The 24644-nt window shown below is 46.0% G+C and overlaps 1 protein-coding gene across 3 annotated transcripts in view; it reads left to right on the top strand.

Moving 5' to 3' along the window:
- The first annotated feature begins 306 nt into the window (after positions 1 to 306).
- Positions 307 to 24644, top strand: part of USP43 (ubiquitin specific peptidase 43) — a 61028-nt gene continuing 36690 nt past the window's right edge. For 2 of the 3 annotated variants that reach the window (XM_044745582.2, XM_014864095.3), the window contains exons 1-4: positions 307 to 951; positions 8628 to 8759; positions 15710 to 15813; positions 23494 to 23586. In XM_044745582.2, the coding sequence (XP_044601517.2) occupies positions 442 to 951; positions 8628 to 8759; positions 15710 to 15813; positions 23494 to 23586 (839 nt within the window). In that variant the 5' untranslated portion in view covers positions 307 to 441. The remainder of the gene's footprint in view (positions 952 to 8627; positions 8760 to 15709; positions 15814 to 23493; positions 23587 to 24644) is intronic. The other variant, XM_070482337.1, reaches the window with a different exon arrangement.

The following is a 24644-nucleotide window of genomic DNA, read 5'->3' as shown; positions in this document are numbered from 1 at the left end:
AAGAAACTTAAAAATTGCCAGGGCTTTGTAATTTACTAGGCGCTTCCAAATTTATCGTTCCTGTTATTTCCACAGCTTGAAGCCTGGGAGGGGAATAGGAGCAGAGGTTAAATTCAGGTCCGTCTGTTTACACGCTGTAAGGAAGGGTGGGGAACTCGAACTCAGCGACTCCCAGTGCTTTTATTCCCTGTCCGCGCCGCGGGGGGCGGGCCCCGGCGGGGGTGGGGGCGGCCGGGCGCTGCCCTTGGGCGGGCCTTACGGCCGGATTCCCGCGCGGGGCGGGGCGGCCCCGCCCTTGGCTCCGCCTCCGCCGGGTGGCGACACACCTGGCCCGCAGGTAGCCGGCGCCCGGGCGCTTTTCCGAGGCTGTAAGGGCCTGTTAGAGGCGCGTCCGCCTCGGGTCCCGGGGGCTCCGCGCGGGGAGGTGCGCCGGCGGGAGTCATGGACCCGGGCCCGGGGGCCGCGGCAGGAGAGGGGCTGCCCGCGCCCCGGCCCCGCCGCCGCCGCTCCCTGCGCCGCCTGTTCAGCCGCTTCCTGCTGGCGCTGGGCAGCCGCTCCCGCCCCGGGGACTCGCCGCCCCGGCCCCAGCCCCAGCCCCAGCCGGGACACTGCGATGGCGACGGTGAGGGCGGGTTTACCTGCGCCCCCGGCCCCGCTCCAGCCGCCCCCGGGAGCCCCGGGGAGGAGCGCCCACCCAGATCCCAGACCCAGCTCCCCGCTGGCGATGGGGCGCGGCCCCCGGGAGCGCAGGGCTTGAAGAACCACGGCAACACCTGTTTCATGAACGCCGTGGTGCAGTGTCTCAGCAACACCGACCTGCTGGCCGAGTTCCTGGCGCTGGGGCGGTACCGGGCGGCACCGGGCCGCGCCGAGGTCACCGAGCAGCTGGCGGCGCTGGTGCGCGCGCTCTGGACACGCGAATACACACCCCAACTTTCCGCCGAGTTCAAGGTAGGCAGCGCTCTGAGCCTACCGCCCTTGCCGCTCGGCGGCAGCCGCGTTTTGGCCCTTCTGGTTTCTCTTCTTGAAGAGTGTATGCTCCGTCAGGAGAGGGTTTCATGGGACCTTCTTTAAATGACATTGACTAGTTCAGCCTCAGGTTACCGCCTTTGAGTTGATCTGTTATGCTATCGCTTGCAGACGTTTTCTTATGAATTAATTTCCCCTAGGTATTTTGAGGGGTGCGAGTGCAGGGACTGGCAGATTTGAGTGTATTCAGCATTTTTGCGTCCAACAGACGTTTGTTGAAGTATTGAAGGCCTTGTGGGCCAGGCAATGTTCTAAGGCTAGGGAGAGAGTCTCCAGTCTGGAGGGGTGCAGTGTGGGGAGTCGGACTTCCACGGCCAAGACCTTGGAGGAAGGAGGTGATGCTTGGGTTCAGATCTGATTGATGAGAAGGACTCAGCCAGGCCAAGATCTAGGAATAATCCCGGTAGAGAGAGGGCAAGTACAAAAGCCATATGCTTGAAGGAGCTGAGAACTGAAGGCATGGAAGGAAAATTAGTGTGGCTGGAGCCCCGGAGGGTAGAGTGGGGCGTAGATGAGGTTGGCCAGATCACATAAGGTCTTGGACACAACGGTAAGGAATTTGGATTTTATTCTAAGCCCAGTGGAAGCTGAGAACCTGTGGTCCAGGTACTGTGCTGAGTGCCTGGGAGAGGCAGTGTGTGCCTGTATTGGAGATGGCATCCTTCTGTTTAGTGTATGTTAAACCCCCTACAGTGGGTAGCATGGGATTGTATCCATTGTCCCCAGGATCCCGGTCTACGTACTGGGGATGCTGCAGGGTCATGAGGCTTTGGGAAGTTATGTGTAACACTTCATCCAGGGTTAAAGCAGGGAGTTTGTTTGGGGTCCCAGTTGGATCAAAGAGTTCCTGATAATTGATGTGCATAGCTTGCTTCCTGCTAAAAAAAAACCCCCACAGCTCTGGACAGAGAGCTGCAGCTCCCCATAGACTAGTGATTGTTGTTCTTGGGGGAGGGGGAAACCTGTCAGTGTTCATTCCACAAGCATCACTGCTCTTGAGTTTCAGCCTGAGAAAGCAATTCTTGCCATGTGACCCATGAGTATGCCAACCCCCACCTTCCTCTCTCCTGCTTCCACCAGTGAAGCACTATTCTGCAAGAGTCAGTGGGTCGAATGGGTGTCATTAATATCTCTTTTTGGCAATGTTTGCTTTTTGAATAAGAGGCAGTATCCTATAGTGGTTAAGAACAAAGTCTCGGGAGCTCTGTGACCTTGAGCAAGTTTCCAGATGTCACTGTGCCTCAACTTACCTCATCTGTAAAATGGGACCATATTGGTGCGAACCTTACAGCCTTGTTGTGAAGATGAGTTATATGTGCAACACTTAAAACAGTGCCTGGCCCCAAGGAATCTTTCGTTATTCTATTATTACACCTCCTCACCTGCAAAGACCCAGAGGAGGGAGGGAGGGAGTCATCGTGTACCTTTTCTCCTGCCAGATGAATTCTCATCCGCTTACTGCCGAGATGGGAGAGGCCAGAGGAGCTTGATAAAATCTTCCAAATTAGTAATCACCCTTGGCGACTCACCGGGATTTCCTGCTCTCTCTTGCTCTGGAATCCCTAGAGCCTGGAAGCTCCTGGTGAGCCTTGGGGAATTGAAGGATAATCAGGTTGTTAATATGTACATGAGGGTGATATAATCTGGGGCTTCCCCAGACTTTTTGGGTAGCCAGCCTTGGAGGGAGTGGAGAAGAATTCCGGAGTCCAGGGTTTTGAACCTTTCTAATTGAAGTCTAAGTGAGCTCCTCCTATTTTACAGATGAGGAAACACTCATTCGTCCAACACATATTTCTTAAGTGTCCAGACACTATACCAGGAACATGGAATATATGAGTGATGAGCACAAAACCTGACCCTGGGGCTGCTCCCCAGGAGCTTACAGTCCAGCGAGAGAGGTGGATGTTAATGAAATAATCACATAGACACATGAGTTGAGCTGGTGACAAGTGCTAGAAAATAAAAAATGAGGCACTGTGGTAGTTCTGGCAGGAGGATGTGATTTGATGCGGGGGGGGGGGGGGGAGGGGGAGGGGAAGGTGGGGCAAGCAGGGGCAAGAAGGCTTCCCACCAGAGATAACCATCGAGTTGAAGATTCAGAGGTCAACTAAGGACTTGGGAGGGTGAGAAAGTGCATTCCAGCCCCTGGGACTGAAAGTGCCAATCACTGAGGAAGGTGGGGCTGAGGGGCCTTCTGCTGGCTGGGCAGAAGAAATGAATGATTAAATGAATTACTGAAGGCCTATTGACTGGGGAGAGAGGCTGGAGAATTGGTTGGGGACAAGCTACGTAAGGTTTTGTAAAGAAGCTTGGTCTTTAGGAGGAATTAGAAGAGAGGAAACTGAGAAGGGGCCAGCATGCTGGAGTGAGTTAGCCCAACCTCAGCCATGCAAATAGGATGGGTTTGCTGGGTTCCCCCTTCCTGAGCCCTGGGTCGCCCAGCCTCCCACAGACAGCAGGACTACTCTTTGTTTTAATGTCAAATAAATAAATACCTTAAAACAATCCTGCCCATGGTATTTGTAATACTTTGCTTATCTAATGTTGTAATTAAATATGTGTATACTATAAAAAATTGGAAAGTGCTAAAATGTAAAAAAAGATTGGAACTCCGTTAGAGATAACTATCTCTAACAGATAACCATCATAAACATTGATGTGTTTCAAAGCATATACAGTTGGAAATTCTAGTTTTGTATCCTGCTTCTTTCATTTAAGTATTATCATGAGACTTTCTCCTGGTCATTAAAATATTCTACAAAACTTAATTTTTAGTGGTTGTATAATTTTATTAAATGAACCAATCCCTACAGAGACATTTTTATACTGTACAGTTTTCCCAGTTACCACACTGCATTGAAAATTCTTGTGTTTAAATCATTTTCCTCAGCTCTGATCATTTCCATAAGCTTAAGTTCTTGAAGTGAAATTACACGGTCAAAGCAAAGCTATGACTGTTTTGTTGTTTTTATGTTTTTTGGTTTTTATTTTATTTTTTTTTAAAGATTGGCACCGGAGCTAGCATCTGTTGCCAATCTTCTTTTTTTTTCCTTCTTCCTCTTTTCCCCAAAGCCCCCCAGTACATAGTTGTATATTCTAGTTGTAGGTCCTTCTGGTTGTGCTATGTGGGACGCTGCCTCAGCATGGCCTGACGAGCAGTTCCATGTCCACAGCCTGGATCCGAACTGGTGAAAGCCTGGGCTGCTGAAGTGGAGCCTGCAAACTTAATCCCTCGGCCACCGGGCCAGCCTCTGTTTTTTGCTTTTTAAATCAACTTTATTGAAGTATAGATTATGTACAGTGAAATGCACCCATTTTTAAAAATTGAGTTATATTTGACATGCAACATTATGTAAGTTTAAAGTGTGCAACGTATTGATTTGATATATTTATATCACAATATAATATATATAACTTTACACAATATAGCCACAGTAGTGTTAGCTAACGTCTCTATTGCGTCACATAATTATCATTTCTTCTAGTGTTGGAAACAGTTAAAATCTAGTCTCTGAGCAAGTTTAATGTTTATAATACAGTTTTGTTATCTATAATCACTGAACAGTTTGTTGGGTCTCCAGCTCTTACTTATCTCCTAGATTCGAGTATGCTCCCTTAAACATCGCTCCTATTCCTCCATACTCCCAGCCCCGGGAAACCACGATTTTATTTTCTGCTTTTACGATTTCAGTGTTTTTAGATTCCTCATATAAGAAATATCATACAGTATTTGTCTTTCTCTGTCCGACTTAGCATAATGTCCTCAAGGTCCACCCATGTTGTTGCAAATGGCAGAATTTCCTTTTCTCTCATGGCTGGATAAAAATGCACCAATTTTAAGTGTAGAATTTGATGACTTTTGACATGTGTGTACCTGTATAATCACTATCCCAATATTAAACATTTATTGTTTTTTCACTTTTTAAGTCAACTTTATTGAGCTTGATTGTTTTTATCACCCACAATGGCACATTTCTTTTCAAATAATTACTTCAAGTTTCAGATACACCAGTGATGCGTATTTTCCTGGGCATTAGATATTCTTCTCTCCTAATAATTTATTGGACAAAATGAAATAGCATCTTGTCTTTATTTTTATTTCTTTGATTGGGAGTGAGGTGTAGGATTGTTCCATGCTTCTTTACTAGTCCTAAGACTGCTCTGGGAATTGTCTGTTCATGTCATTTGTCTATCCGTTCCTCCTGGGTCTTAATGTTATTTTTACTTGTTTCTATAAGTTCCACAACCCTTGTCATATTTGCTACAAATATTTCTCCAAACTCTTTCCTTCTCCCTATCCTAATACTGGAAATTTTAGATTTATTTATATGATACCTTTTGATGAATATTCTATCTTATGTGCTTCTAGTTTTTCTATGGTTATATTAAGAATTTCAGCCATCTGGAATTTCTCTTAGCTTGTGTGCTTAAGGATCAATTTTAGACCTACATTATGCCTCAAGTGATGTACCAGATGCATTGCTTCTTAAGAACAAGCATGCCTTCTAGATTACTCTTATATTTTGCAAGTTCTGGACAAAACAGTAAGACATGCAATGGAAATGGAGTAAAAAATATTAAACAGAAAGAAACTTAATGACTCTAGAAATCCATATTTTAGAATTTTCCGCTGTCACTAATGAGGTCAGATACAAGATAGAAAGTCAAAAGCAATAACCATTTAGAACATATAAAAATTAGATTTCACTCATAAAAACAACCAGAAATATGAAATAACTAGAAGTAACTTTAATAAGAAATATGTTGAAAATTATCAATGTTGAGAGAGGGAAAAACCACACACATGGATAGAGCTATGCCATGTTGTGGGGAAGAAATACTAAATATTGCCATTCATCCCTCCCAGGTTAGGATTTAGCTTCAATGCAGTTCTAGTCACATTTTAACAGACTTTCTATGGGAAAATTTTCTGCAGGGATCAATAAGTAAAGTTATAAAAAAAAACTCTGTAAAATACCTGCCAGATACTTTTATAATTGGAAAATGACCAATAAAGAACAACGTTCTCTGTAAAAAAAACTTGCAATGTACAAATGAAAATGAAAAAAATCACCTATGGTCCCATCCTCCTGTGATAACCATTTGTTAACCTTTGCCATATATTTTCTGGTCTTTTATCTTTCTATCTATAGATATATATACAACAATCTCAAATATATATATTTGCGCTTTTTTTAAAAAAACAGTAGGATCATTTGTTTTCTTTTCTCAGTATTTCCTCAAGTATAATTTTTTTTTTTTTGAGCAAGATTAGCCCTAGGCTAACATCTGCTGCCAATCCTTCTCTTTTTGCTGAGGAAGACTGGCTCTGAGCTAACATCCATGCCCATCTTCCTCTATTTTATAAGTGGGACGCTTGCCACAGCATGGCTTGATAAGCGGTGCATAGGTCCACATCTGGGATCCGAACCAGTGAACCCCTGACCACCAGAGTGGAACATGCAAACTTAACTACTGCACCACCGGGCTGGCCCTCAAGCATAATTTTTAAGGCCATCAATATGAATGTGCCACAAATTTTCTCCAGATGACTTTGATGCATAGAGATAGTTTTGCTTGTATCTCTCATTTCCTTAGCTAAATTCCCAAAGATGGGATTACTGTGTTTATACAGAGGGACATTTTTAAGGCCCTATCTTGTCTATCTACTTGAAGTTGTCAAATTCTTTCTGGAAAGGTTCTATGACTTGATAGCCAGCTTAGAGGAAGTGTGTTGGTCTTACAGGATTAGCATGATTAGCAGGAGGGGAATAGATTTCATCTGGAAGGAAGAAAAAATAAAGGTAGAGACTTTTGAAAAGGGAAAGTACATTTGGGGCACCTGAGTGGCTCCTTTACCTGGAACTTTGAAACACTTGAGGGAGTGGTGAGGGATGTGAATGGGGTCAGACCAGAGAAGGTGTTTGGACCACCACATGGTGAGTAAGAGAATAAGGAAGGGTTTGAAGGAGGGGCATGATATTATCCAGCGGGGCAGTGGGAAAATGGGTCTGTTGTCCTAGGCAGGCAGGGGGTTGGCGAGGAGAGATTCTCGGGGCTGGGCTTCTTGGCAGGTGGTATTGTCATCTGGGTCAGCAGTAGTGAAGACTCAGGGACGGGAATGGGATTGCTCAAAGGGTGGGACAGAGACATTTTGGGAGCCAGAATCCCAAATGCTTGACAATTGACCCGTGTGGGTATGAGAGAATGAAAGAGGACGCTGATGTGAAGAGGAAGAGCTGACTTTAGAGATTTCGAGTTGGAGGGGCTGGCTCCTCCCCCAGGAGAGAGCGTTTGTACTAAGGATAGAGGTTTGAGGGCGGCTGGGGCTAGGCTCGCCAGCTAAAATACATGATACCCAGTTAAATTTGAATTTCAGATGTGTAGTGAATAACTTTTTAGTATAAATCTATCCTAAATATTGCTTGGGACATACTTAGCCTAAAAACATTCATTGTTTATCTGAAATTCAAATTTAACTGGGCATCTTTCATTTTTATTTGCTAAATCTGGCAGCCCTACTTGGGAGTCAAAGTACAGAAAAGCCTGGGAAAAGAATCCAAACGAGACCGTCCAGTGAACCAACCCAAACTAATGTGATTGGGATGAAGACTCAGAACCAATATTTTAATTAATTAAATGTTGAATTTTGCTTTGTCTCATCCTGAAGTTTCCTTTAAATCCCAATGGAAGAATAAATGAAAGAAAAAGAAAAAAGCCCAGGCTATTTGACTTGATTGGCAGTGACGGAGATTCTCTGGATCTGCAGCTTTGCCCAGGCTGTTCTCTTTGGCTGGCGTGAGCAGAGAACAGACCCGTGTGGGACAAGGCTTGATGCCTGGCTCTGCTGTCTAAGGATGGGACAAGCAACCATAATGCACTGTGTGCACATGCATGCGTGCACACTCATACACAAGAGGGTTTGCTTACACTCAGATGCTCACACTTGCACGCGCATTAAAAAAAACATCCCTGGAAAGATGCTTGAAACTGCTAAGAGTGGCCTCCCTCTGGGGAGGGGCACCCAGGGATGGGAGCTGGGTAGAAGGAAGACTTTTCATTATCATCCTTTTTTATATTTTGGATTCTTTTTTAAAAAAGTATGTGCATGTATTACTCTTTGAAGCAAACTTTTAAAGAGCTGGAATGTACATTTACACAGAAAATGACAAAGTCATTACACAATTCCATTGTGGGGTGAGCAGGGAGAGACGCTGTGGAGACAGACTGACGGAGGCGGCCAGGGGAGCATGCGCCTCAGTGGTCAAGGGACAAGAGCTTCAGGAGGACAGATGGTCAACAGAATCAAAATATTCAGCAGAGACAACCCTGTGGGTTTTTTAAGGACGGGACATACATTACTAGTCTTTCTGGAAAAAGCAGTGCCTTCTGTAGAGAACCCTCGTAGCGTTTGGGGACACCGCCCCCAAGAGGACAGGCTTCAGCAGGAAAGAACATTTCTCATCTCACACTGTCTTCTTCTTGTCCTCCCAGGTCAGGGCTGAACAGTGACCACTGGTAGACCTGGTGCTTATGGGTCCTTGCTTGGTTGTTGGAAGGGCCCAATTGACCCTTTGCTTTTCTTTTTTTCCTTTGAGAATGCTGTTTCCAAGTACGGCTCGCAATTCCAAGGCAATTCCCAGCATGACGCCCTGGAGTTCCTGCTCTGGTTGCTGGATCGGGTGCACGAGGACTTGGAGGGCTCGTCCCGAGGGCCGGGGTCCGAGAAGGTGGGTCACTCTCGAAACAACACATTATATTTGATTTTCTTTTTCTCTCTTGAATATTTACTCGGTTTCTCAAAACGGGATCTTGAGGTTCAGATTCCCAGATCCCTGTGTGTTCTAGCTGCTGCGTACCCAGGGCTGTCGTCTGCTCCTTTCTCTTAGCTCTGTCTGTTTAGACAAGGCGTTTCCTCTGATCTCAGTGTTTTTCATCGTCTCTAATCCCAGTGATATAGCGAATAGGGTTTCCTTTGGGCTTAAAGTTTCGAAAATCCTTTTGTCAGTATTCCGTGCATTAGTGTGGTCATCGGAGGCCATGAGTACTATTGCTTATTATTTTCGGATGGTACAATTTTAACTGGTTCCTTAGTTACTTATCCTACAGAGCAGCGATTCCTAGTCTTTTTTCTCAAGACACAGGATGGATGATCTTTACACGTGTGCACTTAGCATTCCCAGATCTTGATGAAACCTCAGACCTTTGGGAGTAAGAGAGCACTACAGTCATTTGTAATAGCCACAGTTAATTGATATATCAGCTGTGTTCTCTATGGGCTTTGCTAAATAAAGATCAATGACGGCTTCTGCTCTCCTGCGATCCTTTTATCTCTCTCTTAAGAGAGTAAAAGCGAGTGAAGTTATTATACCATGAGTAAGCAAAGTTATTATAACAATATCCATGAATAATCGGCCGTAATTTAAAAAATGTTTCACAAGCTTTGGTAATTAATCAGCCACACATTACTTTTGATGTGTCTCAAAACTGATCCAGATGCAGTTACAAGAACTGCTTTAGCAATTGTTTTGTGTTAAATCTAGACAGTTTATTCCCATCCCTCTCGTGAATCAATTATAAAACCCTTTGGAAATGTTTAAGTCTTTCAACCGTTGCCTTCCCATCCTTTCATTATTTGCTTGGACCTGTCATTCTAGAGTAATAAAGAATGAATGACAGTTGCAGTTCAGCAGGATGAGTAAGTCAGGAGATGTAATGTACAGCATGAGCGCTATAGTGATGAATTCTGTATTGAATACTGGAAATTTGCTAAGAAAGTAGATTTCAGGTGCTCTGACCACACACAAAAAAATGTAACTGTGAGGAGATGGATATGTTAATTAGCTCAACTCTAGTAATCATTTCACTATATGTGTATCAAATTATCATGTTGCACACCTTAACTATATACAATCTTTATGTAAAAAAATGAATAGCTCGGGAAGCTGAGTCATATATTTTTTTTAACTTATCCACATAGCCAGCTGTCTTGTTTCTTTCTCTTTTAAAATGAGTTGCAACTTTAAGAAAAGGAGACCATAACCGTATAGTCTCAAGTAACAATGGACCTATTTTAAACAACAATGTAATATAATTAAAAGCTAAGAGCTTGACAGAGGTGCAGAAGCAGTCCTCGTGCCCAAGATAGCAGGTTGGCAAATGCACAGAACAAGGAAAGTAATGATTGTACCATACTCTGTGCTCCTCAGATCACATCTTGGAGTGTTATATACACTATGAGTAACTACTGTCATTTATGGAGTGTTGCTAGAGTTATTAGCCCCATTTTATATATGGGTAAGCCAAGAATCAGAGAGGTTAGGTAACCCTCCTGAAGCGACACAGCTAAAGAAGGCAGAGTCTGGATTCAAGTCAAAGGGCATCTGGCTTGAAAGCCTTATTTCTTATTTTAAAAATAACCACTCCAGTCACCCCCAAACACACAAATGAAACATCACCAGAACAGAACGTGGGAGGACCACACACTCACAGGTTGTGGTAATCTCTCTGGGTTGTGGGATTATGGGTGATTTTTCTTCTATTTACAGTGATTTTCTGATTATCTTGTTCAGACCCTTTTAGTTGCAAGTGACAGAAATTTAACTTGATCCAACTGAAGGAAAGGGCATTAATTGGCTTTTAGAACTTGCAAGTCCAAGGGTTGAACCAGCTTTGGGTAAGGCTGGATCCAAGGACTCAGATGATGTCACCAGGTCTTTGGCTCTCTTTATCTCTTGTCTCTTGCTTCATTCTCAGACTGGCTCTGCCACATGGTGCCAAGAGTGGCTCCTGCAATGCTCACATAGTCTAAAGAGCTTGAGATTCCAGAAAAAGCCCAGGGAAGAGTCTGATTTTCCCAGCTTGGTTCACATGTCCATTCCTGGGCAGGTGGCCAGAAGAATGGAATATTCTGATTGGTCACACAGGTCACATGCCTGTGGGGGTGAGCTCTACCCAAGTCATATGGGCCAACGAGGGCTTTTGTAGAATTGGGGTTGTTGCTTCCCCAAAGAGAGAAATACTGAGCAGATAAATATGTCCCCTACACTGTGTATTCCATAATCTTAGAATGAACACATTTTCAAATCAGGATGATGTATTTTAAAAAAACATACTATTTACTGAATATTTGTTATGTTCCAGGCATCTACCTTGATGCTTTTCATGATTTATTTCACTACCTGACACAAAGGAGACGCTCGCTGACCTCTTGATTGATTGAATAAATTAGGTATCATGCTTTAAGGTTTGAAAGAATAACTCGTTACAGTTAGTGGAAATTTAGCTTAAGTAGGTTGTCTAAGGTCACTCAGCTTCTACTTGGCGGAAATAGAATTGAACCTGAGTCTGTCTATCTCAGAGCCAGTGTGCTCGATCCCTTTCTTTATCAGGATCCTTCAACTGGATCCCTTTCTTTATCGTGAGTGTCTTGTGCTGACTCGCTTCCCCACCAGGGCGTGCGGGGAGACCGGGGTGCCTCTTCCTACTGGCTGGATAGGAAAGGCTCCTTGTCTTGTCTTCCCCTCCTCCCCACTGCCTGGCTGTGCCAGGCGACTCGTCCTACCTGGAAAGTAGGAGGGATAGATAGCCTTCTAAATTGCCTTTCAGTCTTCGGCTTCTGTCCCTTGGTGTCAGGAAAAGGCATTGGCTTAAGGGTGGGAAAGATCACAGAGAGGTTACGTAACTTGCCCCAAGGCAGACAGCAAGTAAACGGGAGAGCCCAGATCCAAATCTAGGAAATGCTCAGGGCTTCTTAACCTCAGGACTTTTGGTCGTTTGGGGCCGCATAATTCTTTGCTGTGGGAGGCTGTCTTGTGCATCGTAGTGTTCACAGCATCCCTCTACTCACTGGATGCCAGTGGCACCCCGAGTTGTGACTGATGACCGACAGTGTCTCCAGATAGTGCCAAACGTCCTCTGGGGGGCAAAAGGGCGCCGCCTCCCCCGCCCCCACATTGAGAACCTCTGCTCTAGATAGAGCCTTTGCTCCCAGCCATGGTGCACCACCCCCAAACCTTTCTTTAAGATAACATTGAGTTTATTTAACCCAAGAAGTCCTGCCACTAATTCTTTTTAACAACTTCGAGACCCACATAAAAGTAGCCATTATTGGTCTTCCAGTTTCCGGTGTGGCCCGCTACTGTGTGTTCTCTATACTGTAGACACAGTGACCTTTTCAGGAAGGAAGGAAGATCGTGTCCCTCTCCTGCTGAAATTCCTCCGCTGGCTTCCTATTGCACTTAGAACAAAATCCAGACTCCTATGTGGCTGACAGGGCCCTACCTGACTGGGCCAGCCAACCACTCAGCCTGATTTCAGGCCCCTTTGCCTCTCGCTCGTTGTTCTTGGCCACACTGGCTGCTTTCTGTTCCTTTAACGGGCCAGGCATGTCAGAAGTGTGCCATGACCTAGGCAAGAACGGGGGGCGGCTGTGGGCCAGAGAGAGGAGCTTGCCTGGCTCTTAGTTTGACCTGATTGAAACCAGAAAAGATCTTTTTCTCTGTCTGGGGTCAAAGCCTTTCCTGAAATTTGCCCTCAGAAAATTAGGCTGCCTGTGGAGGCCTGGCTGCTAACGCTTGAAGGTAAAGAGCAGAGCTGTTGGAATTATTTGGCACAAAACTTCAATTTTCCTTTCCAAGAAGGGGAGGGACTGTCCTCTGCGTAACTCTGAACAATTTTTCTTTTTGAGGTTATTTCTGTTTCAAAACATATGAAAGCCATATAGCTAGATTTATTTGAAGCTGGAATAGAAAACATAAGGACCACTTTCTTCTCTGTTATTGTAATGATTCTCCAATGTTTTCATCCGGCGAAAAGGGCATATTTTTACTATCCTATAGACACTATCACACAAGCAATCTTTTGGGCAGTTGATCTTACAGAAAACACCACTCTTACAGAATTAAGAAAGGGATGAGGCTGGGGAGAGGACCAGGAAGCTAACCTTATTAAGCACCTACTATGTGCCAGGTGCAGGATACAAACATCATCTTTTTCGTTTTAATGATGGCTCCATGAGGTGGATGTGATATTCCTAATCCTTTCAGACGGCAGGCTGAGGCTCCAGGAGACGTTCAGGTTCACTCGGCTAGCAGAGTAGAGCCAGCCTGGTCTGACCTCACAGTCCACTCTTTGTGGATGGCCCTCTGCTCCTCTCATCCCAGCCTTGTTTGGGATTTCCTCTTTCTTTACCCCATCCCCCGGTGACCCCCTCCACGGTCACTCCCAACATGCTACATTATCACCTTGATGCAGAAGTCTCCTAGATCACTGTGAGTTCTTTGGGTGCAAGTGGTAGCAACCAACTTCAGCTGACTCAAGCAAAAGGGAATTTATGAGAAGCCCAAGGGGGAGTGTGTGGGATCAAAGAGAAGGCTGAAGAACCAGGCTTGGAACCATTAAGAATCAGACAGCTCTGGCATGAGGGTGTCTCAGTGGCAGGAACTGCTCAACTCTTAGACCCGGACACTACTGCTAAAATCAATGTTTTCAGCCTTTTGGTCACTCTGCTCATGATTCACATGCAGGGCAAGAAATCTCATTGGTCTAGCTGGGGTCATGTGCCTGTCCCTTGGGAGGGGATGGGAGGACCCCTGATTAAGGAGCCTTTCCCACCTCCCGTGGACTGGATTCCATGTTCCAAAAAAGCTGCTAGTACCAAAGAAGAGGAGTGAGTCCTGGCCAACCAAAAACACCAGTGTCCACTCTGTGTCCAAGTTATCCCTCCTTGGAGCACCCTTCGCTGACTGGCCCTTAGAGCCTCTGCCTGGGTGTTGAGTCACCTGCAGACTTGGCGTGCCCTTCCCTGACCCACTTCTTTTGACGTCCCCTCTCCAGGCCCCAGACTGGAGGCTTGGCGTTGGCCATGTTTCTTTCCTCCCTCTTTCTCCCTCTGCTCCCCCATCAGGTGCTCAGTTATGAGCTACGTACACAGGTGTCTAGAACCCATCCCTCCTTTTCATTTTCCTGGCTCCTACTCTAGTTCACCCTGTTGTGATTTGGACCCTTGAGCCTCCTAATCTGTGGCCTAACCTCCAGACTTATCCTTCATCCTGTGAATGGCTGTCGAGTTACAGCCTCTCTCCACACATGTCGCTACCACTTAGGTTCAGAACCCATCAGGTACTACCCATTGTGGGACAACAAGAAACACTAAAACAGCCAGGCACTAAGTGTTTTATATATGTCAACTCTTTTAATCTCAAAACATCCCTATCAGGTAGGCACTATCATTCATCATCCCTTTATGACACTTGGGGAACCATGGAACAAAGAGATTAATAATTTATTTAGCTGGGTCAGAGGTTGACTAACTCTCCCAGCTAAGAACCAGTGCATGGATTTGAACCCCAGCAGTCTGACTCCAGAGTCTCATTCTTAGCCCTGGTACTCTGCTGTGCACTGAACTCGGTAGTCTTCTTTAGGACGTTGAAGGACCCACCCAATGTGGTACCACACTCACTCCCCAGCCCTGTTTTCTTCTTTCCTTTGCACGTCCTATGTTCTGGTCAAATTGGTCTTAAGGAAATAGTGGGCTTAATAAGCATGACTGTTCTGAGTATTTGTCACTCTTATTTGTCCCGATATTTTATTATGAGTATTTATTACTCTTATTCATTTCAATATTTTATTATGAAAAATGTCAAACATATGGAAAAGTTGAATTAATTTTACAGTGAGCACCTCATAACCACCACCTAGATTCCACAATTAACATTTACCTAAAATTGCTTCATCGCATATTTATCCATCTGTCCACCCCTCCATCCACTCATCACTTTATCTTTTCTTTTTTTCTCATCGTATTTTTTTGATGCATTTTAAATTAAATTTCAGACATCAGTACCCTTGACCCCAAGCACTTCACATGAGTTCCTTTTTCCTGGCTCTTTGAAGATGCTGGCCTTAAAGATTGCAGTGATGTGTCCACAAGCCATGGAATTCCTGTAGCCACCAAAAGTTGGAAGAGACAAGGGACCTGTTCTCCCCTGGAGCCTCCGGAGGGAGTGCAGCCTTACAGACTGCTTGATTTCAGCCCCGTGGTACTGATTCTGAATGTCTGGTCTCGAGAACTGTGAGAGAATAAACTTCTGTTGTTTCAGACCACCAGTTTGTGGTAATTTGCTTCAGCCTCAAGAGGAATCTAACACATAAGGCGATGGGAAGAGGGATACAGTAGACTCCTGGGTGGAGCAAAGGAGGCTTATGCATTCGTACGGTGGTTTGTTTGAGAAAGATGGTGCTCATGTGAAGCCCGGCTCACTGGAGAACGTGGACAGGAACGCTTTAGCAGGTGGAAGATGGGAAGATTGCATATGGATGTGTTTGAAGTGATGGCAGCCCCCTCAAGTGAAATGTGCAGGAGGCATCTAGACATAGGAGAACCACAGGATGGAGATAAAGAACAAGGTGGTCAATCCAGAGGAAATAGATGAGGCTGGCTGAGTATGTGCGCGCATTGGCCAAGGTTCGTGCTTTGCTTCTGCTCTTGCACACATGCTCTCTCTCTCAGGGGATGGTGAATTACGGTAAGGTAACACTGAAGGTTCAGGTTGTGCAGAGTCCAGGCCCAGGAGGGGATGCTGTGGGCCCAGGAGGAGGCCACAGGCTCAGAGGTCTGGAAGCAGTGGGCTGACGGGAAGTGTTTCTAATCTTGCTTCCTTTCCTCATTTCTTTGCAGCTTCAGCCTGAAGCCAGTAAAGCCTCTGAGAACCTCCTGTCACCGCCGGCTCAGCTTTCTCTAGGTCAAAGCTTTGTGCAGAGCCACTTTCAAGCACAATATAGGTAAGAATGAGGTATGTTTAGCGTGTACCACCCAAGGGTTCAGCAAACTCATGCTGATAACAAGCCTCCATTGCTAGGTTTGCTGTCAGATTACAAACAACAAAAACCACAAACACCCTTCTCTCTCCCATTATAAATCCCAATTAACCACTCACCCCTGTCGTCTCTGACCTTTAGTATTTCTTCTTTTCCTTCTTGCTGGCTTCTAGGCCTTCCATCTCCTCTGGAAGGAGGGGTGATGCAAGGATGGTTCTACAGAGTATGAACGTGGAGGCCAGGATCTCACCAGCAGACGATCATTGAGAAGTTGGCGAGATCCTTCTTGTTTATTCTTTATTGCCAGAGAGCCTAGTTTAACAAGTTATTTTGAGTTCAAGATTTCCCAGCATAATGGAGGACTTAAAAAAATGTATAATTAGTGGCTGGCCCAGTGGTATAGTGGTTAAGTTTGTGTGCTTCCCTTTGGTGGCCTGGGGTTCGCAGGTTCAGATCCTGGGCACAGACCTACACACCACTCATCAAGCCATGCTGTGGAGGCATCCCACATATAAAATAGAGAAAGATTGGCAGAGATGTTAGCTCAGGGACAATCTTCCTCAAGCAAAAAGAGGAAGATTGGCAACACATGTTACCTCACGGCCAGTCCTCCTCACACTCAGACACACATACACACACACACGCACACTATATATATATGTATGTATAATTATATAGTGTTTGACTTCTGAAAGTATATGTTCTCTTTGGGCTTTAAATATGACAGTTCGGAGATTCATATAAGGTAGAATATTTTCAAGTATGATAGTGTTTTAGTACTAATTACAATGAGAGGTCTGAAGAGGGGAGAACCCCCCTGGGCTTCTTGGAGGAGGTGTGCCTTTTGATGGGTCATGGAGGATGAATAGGATTAAATGGGTGGGGAACATATTCAACAAGAATGAAATCTACCTGGAGGTGGGAATGAGCACAATGATCAGGATATAGAGGAAGACGCTGGTTACAGAGAACCTCATCTAGGTGACACACTCACCCATATATTTTTTAATTTAATCCTTATAAGAGCCCCAGGAGATGAGTTACCATCTGGGAGGCTGGGCTTTTGGCAAGGGTACTTAGTAAGTGGCAGAACCAGAATTTGACCTTCCGTAGATCTCTGAAGCACAAGTCTTGCTTTTGCTTTCGTTTTAATTCTTCCTCTTGGGTTGCTTTTCCATCTCACCTGGTTCTTTTCTTGTGATTCTGCTGCTGCTTCAGTTGCACAGAGACTCTGCCCTCTTGTTCTCTGCTATAGATGCCAAAACACTTTTTAATATTTTTCTTCTGGGTGTTGCATTAAATCAGTTCCAAAGGTGGGCTTTTCTCTGAGTCTTCTAGATACCTCTCCTTTTCTTTTGCTCCATGGGTTTTTCACAGGTCTCCTATTGGCTTTTTTTTCTTATTTACTTCAAGCAAAGTAACAATTATTCAGTCTTCTAGAATTCTCTCAACTTACAGCCATTTACTTCCATACTTTTTGGGGATTTGTATTCTTTGTGTTTGGAAAGGAGGAGATGACTTAAAATGGCCCAGAAAGCATGCTAATTTAAGATTTATATTCTATTCAGTGATCACGAATAAATAAATTGGATATGATCATGTCTTTGAGGTGATTGTTTATTTAGGAAGACCGAATAGTTTCTGAAACGCTTTGGAAGAAGGCCAAAGGTACTTTCCACTGGAGCACTTGAGAACTTCCCTCCCTCTCTGCCTCAGCGGGGAGGAGGGCCCTCACTGACCGTGAATGACAGCCAGAATGGCCTTAGGGCACTCCATTACCGCCCTCGATTGCTTAGCATATGGGTACTTAAAATCTCTTCTGAATGAGCCCAGATTTCCTTGTTGTACATGAAGTAGGGCCCACTTATTTCCTGAGAGATGTGGTGTGCATGGAGGAAACCTAGGCTCCATGGCTAGTGACCTTTTTTAGCCATGAAAGCTGTTTGTAGGGCATCTGTCTGATGTTAAGGTGCCCAAAGCATAATCTACTTGAAACAAAAATGAGACAGAGGAAAAGAAGAACAGAGGAAGTGGAAGAATATCTAGAAGGAGGGAAAGGAGAGTGTCAGGTGAGGGCACGCTAGACTGAGGGGAGGCTCACCAATAGTTGCCACCAGGTACCACTCAATGGTGTCCTTGTGCAATATATTCACTGATGTCTCTGCTCACTCCATTCTCCTCCCCTCTTCCTCTCTTGTCCACACACACTCTCTTCCTTTCCTTCTTTCAAAGATTTGAGCATCTGATATTGTGCTTGGTCCATTGGTTACAATGAGGAGCATAGCTCCTTGCCCATGAGAGAGAAATACTAACAAAGTATACCTGTTTATTCTCTGGATCTTTAATTCATGCCTGCTACATGCCGGGCTCTCTTCTAGGTGCTGGGAATTGAGCTGCGAACGAGACCCAGCCTCTGTTCTCATGGAGCTCACATTCTTTTGGAGGAGGTGTTAGGTAATACACACGTCAACAGACAACTTGTGATAGTGATAAGTGAAATGATAAGGCGTAACCTGGGAGGTGGAGCAGGCAGCCAACCTTAGATAAAATGGTCAGGGAAGGCTTCTATTCAGGGGGGACATTTGAGCTGAGGACTGAATGGCAAGGAATCAGCCATTCAGCTATTTGGGGACAGCGTATTGCAGGCAGGGAAACCAGCAAAGGGCCTGGGGTAGGAATGATCTTGGCTGGGTCAAGGGAGAGAAAGGCCAAGGCAGCTGCCAAGGAGTGAAGGGTGGGAGGTGACGCTGGAGAGGCGTCCAGTCCAACTGTGGGTTTTAGTCTAAGGTGCACAGAAAACCACTGCAAAGTTTAAAGCAGGGTGCGGTCTAGTTATCAATTTATGTGATCACGCTGGTTGTTTGGCAATGGAAGGAGGCAAGACTGGAAGCAGGAGCAGCAGCTGATGTGTAGTCCCCCCAGTGGGAGAGCGATGGCAGCCGGGACCCCCGTGGCAGTGGTGGAGATGGAGAGAAGTGAATGGATTGGGAATATGTTTTGGATGTAGAGTCAATAGGACTTGCTAACAGGGTCAATAGTGTGGGGTGGAGGGACTGAGGGACAGATGAGAATCTAGAGTGACTCCTGGATTTTTATATAGTTAGATAACTGGCAAGTGCTTTGAAGGAAATATTGAGGGTGCTTCGAAATGAGATGCAAAAGAGGAGGAAACTCTTGTTTTCCTTTACACTACTCTCTACTACTGCCACACTCACACTTCTGACACCAGATGTGTGAGTGTTTTCCCCACACCAAACAATTCTGCCGTTCTCTGTGGCCATCAGCTGAAGGTCCTACAATTTAACCCAATTCTGATACTATCTACTTGGAGTTAGCACAGACCCCACAGGTTAAGGGTTCAGTCCCACAAGACTGCCCCCACCCCACCAGACACCAATCACTCGTCCCAGGTTGTCACCTGTGCTTCTGACCACCTGGCTATAAATTGGAGGTTTCCACGACCCCCTCCTCAGGTTCGGTAATTTGCGAGTGGCTCACAGAATTCAGGAAAACAGTTTACTTACCAGATTACCTGTTTATTATAAAAGGATACAACTTGGGAGCAACCAAATGGAAGAGACACATAAGGCAGGCTATGTGGGAAGGGGTGTGGGGCTTCCATGCCCTCTCTGGGTGTGCCACCCTCCCAGCACCTCCACACGTTCACCTAGAAGCTCTCCAAACCCCTTCTGCTGGGGTTTTTAGGGAGGCATCATTACATAGGAATGATTGATCAAATCGCTGGCCGTTAGTGATTAACTCAACTTCTAGTCTGCCCCTCTCTGCTCCCCAGGAGGTAGGGAGGGTGGGGCTGAAAGTTCCAACCCTCTCATCACAGGGTTGGTTCCCCTGGCTAGCCCCCATCCTGTGGTTCTCTAGGGGCTTTCCAGAACTCACCTCTTTAACATAAACTCAGGTGGGCTTATATGGGGCTTGCTATGAACAACGAAAGATGCTCCTTTCACCTCTATCCTTCTTGCTCTTATCACTTGGAAAATTCTAACCAGAAACAGGTGCGGAGACCAAATATATGTTCTTATTCTAAATCACAGTCTCACCAGGTGTGGGGTGAGTCAGGGGAGGACTCCTGAGGAAGTGGCATTTGAGCCTATCAGATATTAAGGACGGCAGGTGCCCTTTGGGTAGATGACTATAGGATGATGAGTAAGAGGCGAGGTGTTCATGCTAAAAAAAGGGCTGGTGACAGCTAAAAATACCTGCTTTGTGCCTGAGAGTCTATAGTAAGGAAAAAGTATAGTTGGCTGTGTCCATCAGGCCAGGGCTTTTGCGGTCTGAGAAGTGGTTTTCTGCAGCGGTCAGCGGGTCCAGCTCCAAGCTGGGCCTCCGGGCAGCAGTGCTGCTCTGGGCCCGCTTCAGCCTTCCTCTCCCCCGGGGCGGGCTCGCCTGGGCTGGGCAGTCGCCCCGGTCTCAGCCTTCTCTATGAGATGGAAAGCTGGAGGTGTTATGATGGGCTAATTCAGAGGCCCTTTCACTGAGGTTCTCCTGCCTCCGTCCCCTTTCCCCTCCTTTCTAGGGGGCTGGGTTTTTGACTTTGTCTGGAGGAGAAAAGAAGGAAGATATTGGGGTGCTGGAGGTTGTAGACTAGGGGAAAAGGAATTATTCTATTTGATTATTACCACAACCTAAAAACAGCTGCAAGTTTAATATCCAAGGGTTGTTGCTATGTTGGAATTTTGGCTAGAGAAGGGAGAGTGTGTGTGTGTGCACGCGGGCATGTGCACATGTGTACACATGTGTGTGTATTCATTTCTTCATGTCATTCGTAGCTTTTATTCACAGAAAGTCTAATCTGGTCCCCATCACACGCAGCATTCCCTTTTAGGCAGAGTATGTTTTAGAAGGCTTTCTTAGAGCAGGTCTTGGAGGTGATATCTTGCTTGTGTGTTGTCCCAGTTACCGTTGCCGGCATCGACATCAGCTCCACTGTCCAGTGGGCAGGTGCAGCTGGCCAGGTTTGAGATGTCAGCTGTGTGTTCGGCAGCAGTGAGAGGTCCGTGGTAAAGTGTGCAGTGTCAAAGCCTGGGGCTCATTGTTGGGCATTTGTAACTGGTGGAAAGCAGAGAGCAGCTCTGAGTTTCTGAGTGTCATCTTTGTAACAGAAGCAATGTGACAAGGAGAATGAATACCTTAGGGAGATGGCAACTGAACATCGAAGGGCAGTGGGGTGATTTTCTGTCCCTTTCCCCTAGGAGCACTCGGGGGACAATAGGACAGGACTGTTAATGCTCTTGAGGGGATGATGAGGACGAAAGGACCCCTCGGGCCACATTTGGGGTATGGGAACATCTGGAGTCTGGGAACATCTGGAGTTTTCCATAAAAGTGATTCTGGCCCTCTCTCTTCCTGATCTGTTGGTCCCACTCACTCTGTCCTCCTTTCTCATCCTTTGAGAAACAGGTGCATTTCACACCTTTTCTGCAGTTTATTATGAAAACAATATATTTTCTTCATTCTTTAAATATAAAATTAGACCATTCTTTGTTTTTTCCAAACTACGCATCTCTTGCTCCCTGACCGAGATTCATGGCTCAGTATAGAGGCCACATCCGTGAACCAGTTTGATATGATGTAACTCTACAAGAAAAATGCAGCCTTGCTTAGTTTCGGTAGGTTTAAAAAAAAGAACTTCAAAGAAAAACGTTCCTTTTCATTTGTCCTCTTAAATGCAAAACAGGGATTTGGAAATTTTGCAATGACAAAAATACGTCTTTCAGGCCTATGTTACGTCCGGGTATGTGATGGGTGAAGGTGGAATTAGGACGGGAAGAGAAACGGGGTGGCAGAGGAGACCCCACAGCGTCAGTCCCCCTGCTGGCTGGAGCTGACGTCTGCCACACCATGTTTACCCAAACGTCACCACCGACTTCCCAGAGGCAGCGAAGTGTTGAACATTGAGTCCTCGGGTCTGTTTTCTGAAATCGTGGTTGGTGTTCTGTTAACTTGAACCCAGGAGAGCCAACTTGCTAAGAGCAGATCACTCAGGGTGGCACCCTGGAAACCTCAGAGTTCCTTGCTTCTTCTTGGTTTTTCCTATTTTTTCTGCTCAACAGAAAACCAGTCAAGCAGGACGGGTGCTTCCTGTAGAAACTCAGGAGACCTGGTTCTGAGATCAGCTCTGATTTCCTTGCTGACTGACCCTCGGGCTCTCTAGTGGGCAGAGCGTGGACAGCCAGCGGGATGCTGGTCCATATCCCCAAGGAAGTTGAGGTAGATTTTAGGATAAGGAATGTAGCATCCAGAAATCCCTTATATCTTGGAAGAGCATGGTGCCTTACACGATTAAGGACATAAAATTGGAGCGGTTTCAGAGGTAAATGCTACAGTAAGGGAGCGTTAAATTGAAAAGAGTTTTAAGAATATAAATAAACTGTATGTATATCTACTCTGGAACGATTGATGCCTCACTCACTTATAGTAAGGACTCTGCAGGAATGATGACGGACAGGGACTCTAGAACCCGAGCGTAGCTCTGCCACTTAAGAGCTATGTGTCCTTGGCAAGTTACTTAACTTCTCTGTGCTTCAGTTTTCTTCTTTGTAAAGTGGGGATAATTCTGGTCGTATGGGTAGCGCTTGGGTTAATGTATGCACAATGCTCAGAACGATGCCCGGTTCGTAGTAGATGCTGTTTCAGTGTGAGCTCTTACCGTGAGCTGCTCTTTTCTGAGCTTTGTTTCTTCATCGGTACAGTAGGGAGCGGGGACTGCATCAGTGCTCCTCCGCCCTTGACTGACTGAACACCGGCATCACCTGGGGAGCTTTGAAAATTCCAATGCCTGCGCCTCTCTCCGCTTCCCTTGAAACGGGATCACTAGGAGTAGGGCCTGGGCATCTGCATTTGCAAAAGGCTTTTTAATTCTGCGGCACAGTGAGGCTGAGACCCAGGGGAGCAGATGGTCCTGAGAGGCCTTCCAGCCTGGAGGTTGGCACGCTGTGTTTCTGTCAGGAAGGGGTGAGGCTTCCCTTCCCATACTCAGTGCTCTGCCATGTGTGATTAGACTTTTTGTCCTTTCTTAAAAAATTGAGGTGAGTCATAAAACATAAAATGAACCATTTTAAAGTGTACAATTCAGTGGCACATACATTCACAACGTTGTGCAACCTCCACCTCTTTCTAGCTCCTATTTTCCTTACCCCAGAGAAAACCTGGTACCCAGGAAGCAGTCACTCCCGTTCCTGCCTCCTCCCAGCACCTGGCAACCACCAGTTTGCTTTCTGTCTCTATGGCTTTACCCGTTCTGGTCATTTCCTATAAATAGAATCATAAAATATGCGGCCTTTGTGTTGGACTTCTTTCACTTTGCATAGTGTTTTCGAGGTTCATCCACGTTGCAGCCCGTGTCAGGACTTCATGGCTGAGTAATAATCCACGTGTGTATATACAACATTTTGTTTGCCCGTTTCTCCACTGCTGGACATTGGGGTTGTTTCCGCCCTTTGACGATTGTGAATAAGCTGCTGTGAGCATTTGTGTACAAGTGTTTATTTGAATACCTGTTTTCGTTTCTTTTGGCTCTGTCCCCAGGAGTGGAATTACAATGGTAACTCCATATTTAACTTTTTGAGGACTGGCCAAGCTGTTTAAGTGTGATTCAACTGTAACCTCGATCCTTTGTCCTCACAGATCTTCCTTGACCTGTCCCCACTGCCGGAAGCAGAGCAACACCTTCGATCCTTTCCTGTGTGTGTCACTGCCTATCCCCTTGCGCCAGACGAGGTGTGTGAGCATCGTGCCGGGTGAACTTCCTTCCAGCCTTACTCCTTATGGGAGCCTTCTGGCCTTGCATCTGTGATTTTCTCTCTTTTGCTTCTCAGCCAGCATTTCTCTAGAACCAGCCTTACAGCTGGGTGGCGTTCAGTTATTGAATGTGACAATTAAGTGCCTGTGCTTTAGCTGAAGAAGGAATTAGGAACAATGCTTCTGTTTATCAGCACCGTTGCCAGGCTTACATCTTTGGCCTGTTCAGAAGCTGGCACGGGCACATCGGTACCACGCAGTCAGACAGAGCAAACCAGAGAAAAATCTGTTGCCACTTGCTTTTCTCTGCTTTATTTCCAAATCCTTCCTCCTCTTTGTGAAGGTGGAGGGAAAAGGTTTCTTTAATGAGCAAAGAAAAAGGGAAAAGAGTTGTCAGAGGAGATGAGATGAGAAGAGAAGGGGAGGTAGGATTGGGTAGGGGGCACGGTGGGGCTCAGCTCTATAAATCTAAGCAGCACAGGGCGCACGTGTCCCGTCCCAGAAGCCCAGGTCTTAGCAGTGACCGGTAGGGCAGCTGGCCGGTGTCAGCCTCATGGATGCTCAGTGAGCTCCTGTGTGGGGTGCCTTCACTAGCAGTGAAAGCGGCATTTCTTCCTGTGTCCCCCACCTCTGTAGATACCATTTCTCTTGCCCCCGGCCTGTTGACATCCTCCATCTTTAGGATGCACTTAAGACATGACAGCTTCATAAAGCCTTAATCCCTGTTTCTGCTCTGAAGTCCTGTGCTGCTGATCGTCTGTGCCACAAATATACACTGGCTTATCCTGTCGTCAGTGGCACCATCAGGTGATGTCTACTGATACGTGTGAGCTAGGATTCCTGGCCGGATGTAGCATAGCACGGTGGTTAGGACCGCTGACTCTGGGGCCGGACAGTGTGGGTTCAAATCGCAGCTCTATTAACTAGCTGTGTGAATTGGACAGTTACTGCAGTATAGAACAGGGGAGGCAGGAGCTGGAGGACTGAGCCCAGGTGTGCTGGCGGGGAGAGTGGGAAGTGGGACTAGAGAAAGTGTC

Source organism: Equus asinus, chromosome 13 (genome assembly GCF_041296235.1).
Source record: "Equus asinus isolate D_3611 breed Donkey chromosome 13, EquAss-T2T_v2, whole genome shotgun sequence".
Lineage (NCBI taxonomy): Eukaryota > Metazoa > Chordata > Mammalia > Perissodactyla > Equidae > Equus > Equus asinus.
This window is presented reverse-complemented; position numbering and strand designations above follow the sequence as displayed.